Source organism: Manacus candei, unplaced genomic scaffold, assembly GCF_025592945.1.
Source record: "Manacus candei isolate 608988 ecotype Guabito, Panama unplaced genomic scaffold, ASM2559294v1 h1tg000009l, whole genome shotgun sequence".
Taxonomy (NCBI): Eukaryota; Metazoa; Chordata; class Aves; order Passeriformes; family Pipridae; genus Manacus; species Manacus candei.
In genome coordinates, this window is record NW_026138057.1 from 8,374,531 (window position 1) to 8,387,020 (window position 12,490).

At 46.6% G+C, this 12,490-nt stretch overlaps 1 protein-coding gene and 1 long non-coding RNA gene across 6 annotated transcripts in view; one reads left to right on the top strand and one right to left on the bottom strand.

The window, feature by feature from the left end:
- Window positions 1-3,425: 3,425 nt before the first annotated feature.
- Window positions 3,426-5,608, bottom strand: LOC127466476 (uncharacterized). Of its 2 annotated transcripts, XR_007902719.1 has the most exons (4): window positions 5,546-5,608; window positions 4,284-4,412; window positions 3,863-4,022; window positions 3,426-3,559 (listed from the first exon to the last, which is right to left on the bottom strand). It is a non-coding gene; the product is annotated as an uncharacterized LOC127466476 (long non-coding RNA). The 2 variants fall into 2 exon arrangements; XR_007902718.1 differs by lacking the exon at window positions 5,546-5,608 and having other exon boundaries at window positions 4,284-5,374.
- A 62-nt stretch (window positions 5,609-5,670) lies between these two features.
- Window positions 5,671-12,490, top strand: part of QSER1 (glutamine and serine rich 1) — a 42,459-nt gene continuing 35,639 nt past the window's right edge. For 2 of the 4 annotated variants that reach the window (XM_051777253.1, XM_051777255.1), the window contains exon 1: window positions 5,752-6,017. In XM_051777253.1, the coding sequence (XP_051633213.1) occupies window positions 5,902-6,017 (116 nt within the window). In that variant the 5' untranslated portion in view covers window positions 5,752-5,901. Of the gene's footprint in view, window positions 6,018-12,490 lie in introns of all 4 variants that reach the window. The other 2 variants (XM_051777258.1, XM_051777256.1) reach the window with 2 other exon arrangements.

Here is a 12,490-nt window from a genome sequence, read left to right on the forward strand (position 1 = left end):
AATAGAGTACTATTATGAACTGAAATACAATCCTTTTTGCCCACTTTCAACAACCAAGCTGTAATCTCAGACTTGCACCATTAACTGCATGCTCTGCCTTTAACCACCCTCTTCCATCAACAGCAGCTGAAGCTGCTGAGCCAGCACGTGCCTCAGACTATTCTCCATGATTCTTTTCAGCCCATCGAAATTTTCCCTGAAGTATTTTGCTAAGAATTTTGCTGCAAAGCCCAGTTTGCTGATTTAGCCAAAAGCCTCTTAAAGCAAGAAAATAAAAATACATTTAGCACTTAAACACAAAGAAAGAGCCAGAACAAGACCAAAACCAGGCATCAGCCGTTATGGAAAGGCAAAGGACAGGAGCAATGCTCTTCATGAAAGAAGAGGGCATATGGGTATATGAGTGACATTGGGAAAACCCACAGTACCAATAAAGCTGTAACACACCATGTGGCTTCCTGCCTGGCCAGTCTTGTACCTCCTGTCTTTCAGTGGTGCTGTTGACACTCCTGAAGGACAGGATGCCATCCAGAGGGACCTGGACAAGCTTGAGAAGTGGCCCATGAGAACCTCATGAGGTTTAATAAGACCAAGGCGCTCCAAGGTGCTGCACCTGGGTCAGGGCAAACCCCAGCATCGATCCAGGCTGGGGGATGAAGATGGGGAGCAGCCCTGCTGGTGCTGGTGGATGAGAGGCTGGATGTGACCTGGCCATGGGCCCAGAAAGCCAAATGTATCCTGAGCTGCATCCAAAGCAGGGTAGGCAGCAGGTTGAGGGAGGGGATTCTGCCCCTCTGCTCTGATGAGACCCCACCTGTAGTGCTGCCTCCAGCTCTGGGGTCCACAGCACAAGAAGGACATGGACCTGTTGGAGCAAGTCCAGAGGAGGCCACCAAGGTAGTCAGAGGGATGGAGCACTTCTCCTATGAGGAAAGACTGAGAGAATTAGGATTGTTCAGCCTGGAGAAGGCTCTGGGGTGACCTAATTGCAGCCTGAAGGAACGCTACAGGAAAGATGGAGAAGGAATTTTTATAAGGGCCTGGAGTAACAGGATAAGGGGGAATGGATTCAAACTGAAAGAAAATAGGTTTATATTAGATATTAGGAGGAAATTCTTTGCAGTGACAGTGGTGAGGCACTGGAACAGGTTGCCCAGAGAAGATGTGGATGCCCCATTCCTGGAAGTGTTCATGGACAGGCTGGATGGGGCTTTGAGCAATGTGGTCTAATGGAAGGTATCCCTTCCCATGGCAGGGGGATTGGAACTGGATGATCTTTAAGGTCCCTTCCAACTCAAACCATCCTATGATTCTATGATACACAACATACAAAACATTCAATCACACTCAACTCAACACTGGCTGAATTTTTTCTGTTAACATGAGTAATAACTATAGCACATTATGAACCAAATAATTAATTAATTAACCAGATACAGATAAATAAATCCATGTCAATCATTAACTGGAGCATTATTCCGGGCCTGGATTTGTGATTGATATATTGCTTTAATTATGATCAAACCACAGAAAACTGCCAACTCCCCATTAATTTGATCCTGCATTTCATTTGGCATACGGTCACTTTAAACATAAAACCAGACCTCAGAAAGCAATATTGCCATTCTGCATTGTGTAACATTAAATAATTTAAACTGAAAGAGGAAAATAGGAAGGTTTCCCTAAGGGAGCAATGTATATTAGCTAACACAGTTCCACAACAGAGCTGGCTTGATTCTGGCTGAAGTGGCACATAGGCAGAGGAGCCAGTCACTGTCTACAGAGATATATCCTCCAGCACTCCCAGACCCTAGAGATTTCTATATTGAATATACCATTAGCATAGACAACATCTCATCATCAAAAGTAAAAGTTCCCTGCTCATCCCTGACATCTCCTTCCAGCTGCACACCACGACTGCTTGCCCTGAGCCAGCTCTCATTTCATGCAAAGGCAAGCTGACTCAGCTCAGCACAATTACAGAAAAATGACCGCCGGCAAAAAAAGCAGTAAATGTGCTTTTGCCGGTGGGGTGAATTCATTGCTCACCTTGTGGTCAGACCTCATCACCAGGAGTGAGAGGAGGGAAGGAGGGAGAGTAAAGCCTTCTCCTTTGGGTGTCAGCAAGCAGCTGAGGCAGCCCAGCCCTGCTGCCACACCATACCTGGAGAGACAATTCCTCGGACCTTAGGCAGATGATTCCCATTAAACTGTTACCTTAAGTACTCAAATCTGTCTCCTAACCATCACATGATATTTTTTACTCTACAAAGGATTTATTTTTTCCAAGTGGAGACTGTTCATTCAGAGAAGGAAATGAGTGACACAAAATTCAGCACAGCTCCAGGCTGGTGTGCTGCACACACTGTGTTACAGTGCTTCAATTTAAGATTTTGGTCTTAAATGGAGTGAAAAATTGTATTAGCTTATGTTTCAGCAAAATATATGTATTATATTAAATTCCTGACTTGAGAGAGAAGCACATACAATATCATTACTGGCTCTAGGCACTCAGTTATGAATTACAGTTCAGAAGGCATTTAAGCCCACCAAAGCTCAGTTCCTAAACAGCAAGTAACAGCTGCATTTGAAATAAAAGCATTCCTTATTAAGACAAGCATCAAAGTATTTTCAATATTCAGAATTATTAATATGTCTAATACAACTTCTAATTACATTTTAATACGTACACTTTAATCTACACATTAAAGTAACATACATAATAAACAGGATCTACCAAAGGAATTTTTTTATCACTGAACAGATCTTTCAGAAAAGCTGTTTATAAGTATTCTGGATACCAGGATTCTGCAAAAGCACTTACTCTAAGCAGACTTTTTCGTGGTCTTAGAGAACAGTGTTACAAAATATCACTAGGTTACAAAAAGATAAAATGCACAAACTTCGAGGAAGATTTCCTAAACAGTGGGTGGCAACAAACAGCAGAGATCCATTTAATGAAAAAACTGGCCGGTCTCAGGACAAGTAGATTTATCTCATACACAGGAAAAACAAACCACTGGATAAACAGACTTTATCTGATGGTCATGGACATTACCAATTAAGTTTTCAGTCTACTCCACTTCTATTAAAACCATGTAAAAGAAATTAAACTTAACAGCTGTCACAATTTCTATTTTGCTCAACTTCACTATTTGATTACCAGAAAAAAGGATCTACTCCAGCAATGTTCAGGGAAACATTGTGTCTGTGGCATACTGACAATGAGTTCATCTAGTGACCTAAACGAATTGTCTGTGTTTCCCTGCTTGTTGTGATTTCTCACGAAACATGATTTTACAGCCACATACACACCCCTGCCTCCCCTTTAGAGAGATCCCGTAATGAAAATACACAACATTAGGGTGCTCTTTAAAGTTCATCTTGCCATTACTTGAGAGAAAAAAAAATCAAAGAAGACACTAGCAGTTTTAAAATTTATTAATACATCGTTCAAAATTTGGGGCAAGAAACTCCACAGCAACACGCTCACTCCAGAATAACCAAGCACTGCAGCATTTTGTATCACTTAGGTCCATGTATCACCCTCCTCTCAGGCCTATTTGAGGAAAACAATGCACTCTAAGTATAATAATATAATGGAGATTAGTAGAGATCCTGCAGGGAAAGAAAAAACCGTGGGTCCTTCCCCGCTGGAAATGGCACTTCCAATAGTATCGGCAGCGTAAACGCTTCACCATTAGCAAACAACTGGAGTAATTTTCTGTCATCAGGCCTCGTTCATATGTAAAACAGCCATCCTCCTGTTTCCCAGGGAAAGGAGGTCTCCCACCCCCCACAAGCGCTGCTCCAGCTGCAAGCAATACAGGTGCTAACTTATGCAAACACGAGGAAAACTCACTCTGCTGGTTTCTGGCTTTGGTGCGCTGCTGCTTCTCCCTCCACCCTCTGCCCTGGCCTCTGGGTGACTTCTCTGGTCTCCTCAGCGCTGATGACTTTCGCACTTACCCTTCCCTTCTCATCCGAGCCTGCGCTTCTTCCTGTAGTTTTCTTTGCTGCTTCTTGAAACAAAGCATGAGAAAAGCAGAATCTCAGCTTTCCCTCCAGACATCTCTTACCTTTCTGCTTTCTCATTTAACGTTGATCACTCCACCTTTTCATTCCAGTGTTGATATTTTTGTAACTGTTTTTTTTTTTTTTAGCATCTAATCTGATTGACTGTAGCCAAGTTTCTAAATGCATTTCACTACAGAATTCATTTCACTCTGTGGTTCAGCGTTGCCTGGAGTGCTACAAACTGAATCTTCAAAAGGCTTACTTACTCATTAGCATACACCTTCCTGTTCTGAGCAATGCCTTCAGGTGCAGTCACCCTCTTTTCCAGACCATATTCCTCAACTTTACCCCTGAGGCACATTCCTCCTGCTCATGTCGCCCCTTGTACCTTCACTCTGCAGGGAAAGCAAGACACAGTTCATCCACCATCCCCCTGCCCGACACCAATGTCCCCTTTGCCCCTACCCTGTTCTGTGCAGCTGGTGCCCATTTCCCTTATGCTTTGTTTTAATGAGCACACAGCAGAAGATACTGTCTGCAAACCAGTGGTTTAGACTGCTCTAAATAAAAATGAACTGCTTTAGGCAGTCCTGGCTAAAGTAGGCCTCTAGAACCTCTCTAGCATTTTACCATTTAAAGTTAGACTGCTCTAAATAAAAATAGAGAAAGAATAAATAGATATTCTTACTGTTCTCTTTCTAGTTGACTTTTGGAGAGGGACATTTTGCAAGGGCATGCAGTGACAGGACAAGGGGGAATGGCTTTAAACTGAAAATAGGTTTAGATATTTAAGAAGAGGTTCTTAACTGCGAGGGTGGTGAGGCACTGGAATAGGTTGCCCAGAGACGCTGTGGATGCCTCCATCCCTGGAAGCGTTCGAGGCCAGGTTGGAGGGGGCTTTGACCAACCTGGTCTAGTGGAATGTGACCCTTACCGTGGCAAGGGGGTTGGAACGGGATGATCTTTAAGGTCGCTTCCAACCCAGACCATCCTGTAATTCCATTATACGATTCTATCCAGGCTCCAGGCCCGCAACGACTAACTGATAGGGGGAATGCCTGAGGCTTTTGGAAAGCTCTAACACACAGACAGATAAAAGCGGAGGCGGAGGGCGCTGGGTCGGCGGGCCCCGCCGCGGGAAGGAGGAGGCGGCCAGCGGGGGGAGCGGCGTCCCCGCCCGGGGATGGTGGCGGTGACAGGGGCAGGGGCAGGGCGGCAGGGCCGCCCCACAACCCGCCGCACAATGGGGCGGCTGCCGGGCTCCATCTTGGCGGCGGCGGCCGCCCCGGAGCCCGCGGCTGGCGGCGCTTCCCCTCCGCGGGAACAACATGGCCCCGCCCCGGCTGCTCCAACAAAGCGCCGGCGCTTCGCTTCGCTCCGCCGAGGAACCGGCCTCCCCGACACCGCCACCCCGCCCGTCCCCGCCTTCAGCCCCCCCACCCCGCCCCGGTGGTGGCTACGCCGCCCCCCCGCCACGCTCCGCTCCCGCCGCCGCCGCGCTTCCCCCTCAGGGCCGCGAGTCACAGACCTCCAGCTCCTCCTCCTGCTCCCGCTCCCCCCGCCGGCGCTGCTGGCGGCGGCCCCGGCGGCCCCTCCGCCGCGGCCTCCCTGCCCCCGGACACGGAGCTCCGTGCGCCCCAGTGCGCTGGCGGGGGAGGAGCGTCCCGGGAACGCGCAGCCCGACATGGGGCCGGCGGCCGCGCAGCCCCCGCCGCCGCCCGCGGCTCCGCCCGCCGCCCGCCGCTGAGCGGAGCGGAGCGGAGCGCAGGGGCCGCTCGGGGCCGCGGCGCTGCCCGCCCCGCATGAGGCGCCGCTCCCCCGCCGCGCCCCGCTCGGTCCCCGCCGCCGCCCTCCTGCGCGCAGGGCCCCCCCCGCGGAGCCCCGATGATGGACAGGAACTACCCCGCGACCCCCGGCTTCGCCGAGCCCCTGGCCCCGGGCGCCGCGCCGCCCGCCGCCTCCTGGGCCTACGAGCGCGGCGCCGGCAGCCTCAAGCCCAGGTGAGGAGGGTCCGCGGCGGGCAAGGCCGGGGGGCCGCGCCGGGGCCTGGCCGAGGGCGGCCTGGCGGGGCAGGGCAGGGCGGGGGGCGAGCGGGGCCCGGGGCGGCCGGGCCGGCGTGGGGCGGGCGGGAGGCCGCGTCCCGGCGGGCGGGGGGCGGCGGGGGCTCCGCGCTGTGCCCCCGCTGTCCCGGCGGGGCGGGCGGTCTCCCCGCCCCGGAGGCTCGCGTCGGGCTGCGGCGCGGGTTCAAGAGTTCACGCGTCCCTGCGCGGCTGCCGGAGGGCCGCGGGCACCGGCGCTGCCCGCCCGAACAAAGCTGCCCGCGGCCGGGGCACCGCGGCCGCCGCGCCGGCATCCCCCGCGCCCGCCCCTGGCCCCGGGGAGCCCGGGGAGCCTCTTCCCTCCGGGGCGTGCGGAGCCTCCTCTCAGCTAAAAACTTCAGTCCCTCGGAGACTTCTGCAAAGTTCCGGGAAGCGCGGGGGGAAAATACGGGATATCTTATTGGCTTCGGGTTGCTTTTTGATTGTGTAACTCTGCCAGCTAAAAGGAGTGTTTTCTGGGCGATGAGGCTTTTCGTTGTCGCCTGCCTTTTTTATGTCTTGTGGCTTGATTTATCCGCAGTTCCCGTCTCGGCGACGTTTAAAGGTAAAAGAGTCTCAGGGGCTAAAAATACCCCTTCAAAATAGGTGCGCTTATAGATAGATGACTTTGCATTTGGTTCTGAAAGTGGTCGGATGTGTCTGATAAGATTAATAGATAATCAAGTCAGAAGGACTGGTGTAATCATCTAGTGTGACCTCTTCATAATGCAGGCCATAGGACTTATTTTCCCTCCCAATCTGTGTTTGAAACTAGAGTTTACGTTTCAGAAGGTGCAGTTGAAAATTTCCAGTGAGGCAAAATTCAGCACAATTGTTGGTAAAGTATACAAATATACTGATTTGTATTTTATTTCTGATTTCTGATCTGAAGAGGGCTACCTCTAGTTTCTGGCCACTGAATCTTACAGCCCATTGATACTGAAAATCCCATTAAATATCATATTTTCTTGACTATGAATTCTTATGAATTTTGCTTAACTTCTTGCTTTACTTACTTTTCTTAAGAACATGAACATAATCTTTTGAAGTTTGTTACCAGATATTTTTAATTTTTTTTTTTTGCTACTTTAGTTATTCTCCCAGTTTTCTCTTAGATTCCCTCCAATTTATTGTCACCCTTCCTGAATTGTGGACACTGCATTTGAGAAAGCAATTAAGTCAATAATGGTAAATAAGAAGATCATAGGACCTCCCTGAGGTGTGAGACTCTAGTTTCCCTATTTCCCATAGAATTGCAAGGATGGGTGGTTTTTTGGACAAACCCTTGCCCCATGAAGCTGCTTAGCCAGGTTCTCTGCAGAATTGACTACCTGGCAAAGTAAGGTCTCCTATCATCCTTTCCAATTTTTCTTCTTAGTTGTTAACTGCTTTTGATCATGTCACTCACTTCCACCAAAACCAACACAGCAGCATGTCCTGTCTATGGTGCTTTTGCCAGTTCTCATCATCTGTTGAGGATCATGCCATCTATTCCAGGAGGGAGGTTTGAATTTTCCAGGTCATTTAAGAATATGTGGTGCAGAAGCAAAAGTGGATTTCTGAGGGATCTTAGAAGAAATGCGACTGCTTGATGATTTTTTTTCTATATTTAAAAAAAAAATACCCTGGTTTTAAAACATAACCTTAATCTTTTTAATAACTGCTATATTAATGCAGTTCAAATTGCATATTTTGGGAATTCCTTAATTGACATGTCATGGAGAAAAGTCCCAAGACAACTACCGTGCCAAAGCTCACTGGATCAATGCCTGCTACCTATACCAATCAAATTAGTATTACTGCATCCATATATGATCTGACAATATTTATGCTATGCTTCAGGAAACAATGTCAAGAAGACCTTGCTTTAGTTCTTTAAAGTTTCATCTCAAGGCTTTATACGTGGTGATGAATGATGCATTTATAATGTGTTGACTGAAACATTCAAACTGTTTTTTATCTGTAGCAAGAAGAGGGAAAACACTATGAATCATATTTTGTGCTTGAAGTTCTCCTGAACTGGGTTCTTGGAGCTCATGTCATTTTAATAAGAAATAATTTACCGTTGGACACAGTGTTAAGTAGAGTCTGGGCTTGCAGAAGTGTTTGGGTTCCTCTGTAGCATTTGTCTTTGTATGGCTGGAGCCAGTTGCTGGGGGATTGGGATGTAAGAGTGATTCCTGTCACTGCCAAGGCTTGCACCAGCCTGGAAGGAAATTGTGAAGGTGCAGATGTACTGTAAGGGAATATGCTGTCCATGTTCTTGCCTTGTGTTACAGATCACTTCACATTTTTCAAAATGGTGTTTCTGATTGTGGCTGACAGGTAGTCACCTAAACAGCTGAAGCTGCATTAGCCTGATGTTAAATTAAAAAATGTGTGTCATGTTCATCTGGTACTTGCTGGAAAAGAATTCAGCCTTTAGGTGATATAGATAACAATATTTCATTCAAATTTCATTTCATATTTATGCTGTTGCAGGCTGTGTCGTGGCAGGCCATGTTCCCTTTGTGTGGAGAGCCATGTTCACAGTCTCAGCTCACCAGAATGATTTCTCCTCCCTGCAAGCGTTGCTCCTGTCTTCCTGCGCTTCACTTCAGCCATCTGGTTTTTATCCTGCTCCTTATTTCTTGCAGGCACTGTTTTGTCTGTGCAATGGCACTATTCTTATCAACTGAAAGGAAATGTGTGGTGAAGTGTTATAAGGACATTGCTACCAGGCCTGCTGTGACATAACCGTTCCCATGGAACAGGAGAAGATGGTGAACTGGGGATGGAAGCTGGTGGAAATCACCCGAATCACTGTGTTAACTGAGCAGAGATCGTTCCTGCTGAGGAGCATTTTGGGACAGTGCAGCCACACAGCCCCATAGCAGGGGGCTAAGGGGATACTCCTGCCCACTGCTTTCCCCTTCCCCTCCACCTCTTACACAGGCTGTCAGCATCCTCAAGGAATTTGTGATGGTTTGATGGGCACACTGCCACTCTGACCTTTTACTGTAGCTGCTAGGAAACCTTACTTCTGTACTGAAACTGTCCTTTTGTGGCACAGCCTAAAGCTATTGAATAGCACAGAAGGTATGTGCTTACTGGTTATTTGCTAGAGAAAAACATGGTATTCAGAAAACAGGTGAATGTGTAATAGTTTGAGAGACTCATAATTGCTTGGAAAGAGAAATAGGAACAGGTGGTAATGGATGAGGTTTCTGGTTTAGTTTATGTCTGACTTGAGGTTTTATTCAGAGAAGGATTTTTAGGAGTGGAGGGATCTCACGGTTCTTGTTTGGTTTTTCCCACAGCTCTAAGACTCAAATCTTCTGCTATATGTGATTAAAAGTCAGTCACAATTATTTTGTTGGTGTTGTAAATTTTATGGTGACTGCCATGGTCTTTGTTTCTTTATGCCCAGTAGTCTTCTGTCCATTTCTGCCCTACCCAAACACATGGGGTTTTATATGGCTTAATTCAAGATGGTTCTTTGCAATAGATAACACTGGCATTTGGTTAGTGTGGTCTGTGTTCATAACAGCCAATCTAAGAAAGTGAGTTAGTTACAGTGAGAGTTCATATGCAAAGTTACATAGGTAGGGGACCAATACTTCTGTTATAAATGGTTATGATGGGTTTTTTAACTCAGTTTTGCATAGCTGTCAAACTAATGCTTATTGTAACAGCTGTATGATAATTGTGATTTAGTCAAGGCTCAATTTTAAATTCTAATGGATTTTTGCACAGCTATAGAAACTCTGAAAGTGCAGACAGCGTGTTTTAGAAAAGAGCAGAACATTTTCTTTCATCAAATGAAATTGTTCTGAGAGGTGAAACCGATGTTTGTCGTTAAACACATATCCTGCAAAAAGTTCCCTATGGCGTAGTATTTTAAATGTTGAAAAGAAAGCTTGTAATCTGGGAATATACTTAGAACATTTGCTATTAAAAGGCACAGGAAAATTAAATAAACATATAGAAAGGTAGGTCAGTTTCAAATCTTACCAAACTTTCTGTCGGAGTTTATATCTAAAACATTCATAAACATTTATACATGCAAAATAAACGCCAGGAATCCATGGTGTAGCACAGATACCTTACAGGGACTTGCCAGCTTTTCTTACTCTCCTTTTCTCTTTCTTTTTTTCATTTGTTTTAACCTACATTCAGCACACACTGAGATCACAGCTGTGAGAAGGTCAAAGATTGAACAGAGGCTGAATGCTTTCTTGCTCTCTGTCCCATAGCTTTTCCCAGGTGCAGATGTGTGGTCATCTTGCAAAATCTTTGCCAGAGTTTCTAAATGAGCCAGACAGGCTTGTTTGGAATTACCTGCTGCTCACTTTATTTCACTTAATGCCAGCTTCACGTGAAACATTTCAAGCTGTGTCTGTCACTGTGCTGCAGTGAGCAGTGAGTGGTGACACAGAACAGCCTGCAGAAGGGACGAGCTGAAACTTAGTCTGAGGGTGCAGTTACATGAGATGGCTGAACTGGCTGCTCAGCCTCACTGCTGCTGAAAGGGGCTCCCTTCCTCCTCCCCTGTGTTGGCTCTGGTGTTTGTGCAACTGCCCGGGGAGCTGGTCTCGTTTGTTAATCCGTGAGGAAACTGTCCTGGCTGAAATGGTGAACGCCTTGAGCTGGAGAGCTGTGCTGGTGTACCTGTGCTGTCAGACTGGGATCCAGGGGTGGCACCAGGGAACGAGCAGGGAGCAGAGCTGGAAGGAGTGAGCTGTGTGTCCTTGGCAGAGATTCTTCCCGGCAGTCTTGGACACGTTTTAGATGGGCTCAGTCTTGCCACGTCCCTGTCTTTAATGAACATCCCACCCAAATTGTACCACCTGCTTCCCTACCGGGAGCACTCGGTAGGTGTCTGTCTTAGCTGAGTGCTTGACCTCTCTTGAGATCACCTGGAGTGATATTTTGGATGTGAGCCCTTTCCCACAGAGGCAACAACTTCAACACAGGTTACTGAATACCTTGTTCTGAAAGAAAGGGGGGTTGTATTCTTCCACCTATGCAAAAAGTGTTTCGGTCCCATAGACGTATTCTACCTTTCATCCTGTTAACTTTACCTGTAGGTGTTTACCTTATACCCCTTTGTTTCTTCTGTGCTTTTGCCCACCTTTTATTTTTACTTGGAGATGCTGTTGATTCTGGCATAAAGCTGTCATAGGAAGGAGGTTGTTTTTAGAAAAATCTTTGTTCCTGTCGGGGAAAAAAACACCTATGACTGAACTACATTGATTCTAAACAATACCAGACCTCTTATAGAGTGGGTGTATTTGCTTGGATATTTTTGTTGTATTTTGTCAAAGCCTTCACAAATTTGCATGTTAAAAAGTTACTTTGTATGGTGAGTGCCTATTCCATACATGAAACAAACAAAGAAAAAAACCAAAAACCAGTTAAAAGGCAGCATATTAATAGGCTCACTTCAAACCTCCCTTAGCAGCCTAAAGGGTGACAAAAATAACTTTGAGCAGCATGCAGAGTTCAGCCTTTCCAGCAGGGCATTTTTTGCTGTCCCATGCAAGTGACAGGGAAAGGAAAATTCTTAGAATTTTTAAACAAAGAGAAATGTCCTCAGAGCACTTGGTTATTAAGTACTAGATTTACTTGCCTCACTGGGCAGATTTCATAGTTTTTGGGCTTACTTCTGCTATTGTCTCACCTCTTGTTACATTCCTTCTTTTGTTTCATTGCTCTGGACAGATCTGGAGGGGTGCAAGGACACTTGCACCCTCAGAACCTTTCTGACTGTGGGCTACAGCAGGGAGCTCTTATTCCTGCATCTCTGCATGCTTGGAAGTTTCTTACTCCAAAACAATTCAGCAAGAACATACATATGTTTAGACAAGCTTTTATTTGCCCATATTGCTTTTCTTCTTTTTCATCTTCCCTCTACATGCCTACCTGTGTTGCTTGCTTAGGACTTGTAGAAGTGCAACCAATTACACTCAGCAGGAAGAAGGCACCCTTAGGCATCCTTATCTTAGAGTAATAGTGTTTACATAGGAGGATACAAAGGAACATTTATTCCTTAATAACCCTGTAGGAATTATACTCGGGGCTGTCATACATCTAGATTTCCTTGGAGATAGCCCTCTTTGTGTGAGAAGAGGTGGAGGGCTCTAGCTCCTCATCTAGCGTTTCCAGATGTCTGGCAACATCTGGAATTCCAGAACCTACCAGACAAAGGACCACAGCTCCTGTGTGGTGTGTGTGCAGCTGGGAGGGTGTTCTGTGGTGACACTGAATGTACCAGTGTGTGCTGCACGTTCCATGGTGCTCTTCTTTCTGACCAGGAAATCCCTTTCAGAAATATGGCAGCTCAGTGCTTCACACCACATCCTGTTTACTTTCTCTCGTCTTCGTGTCAAAAATTCCAGTGCTAGACAGTGAAT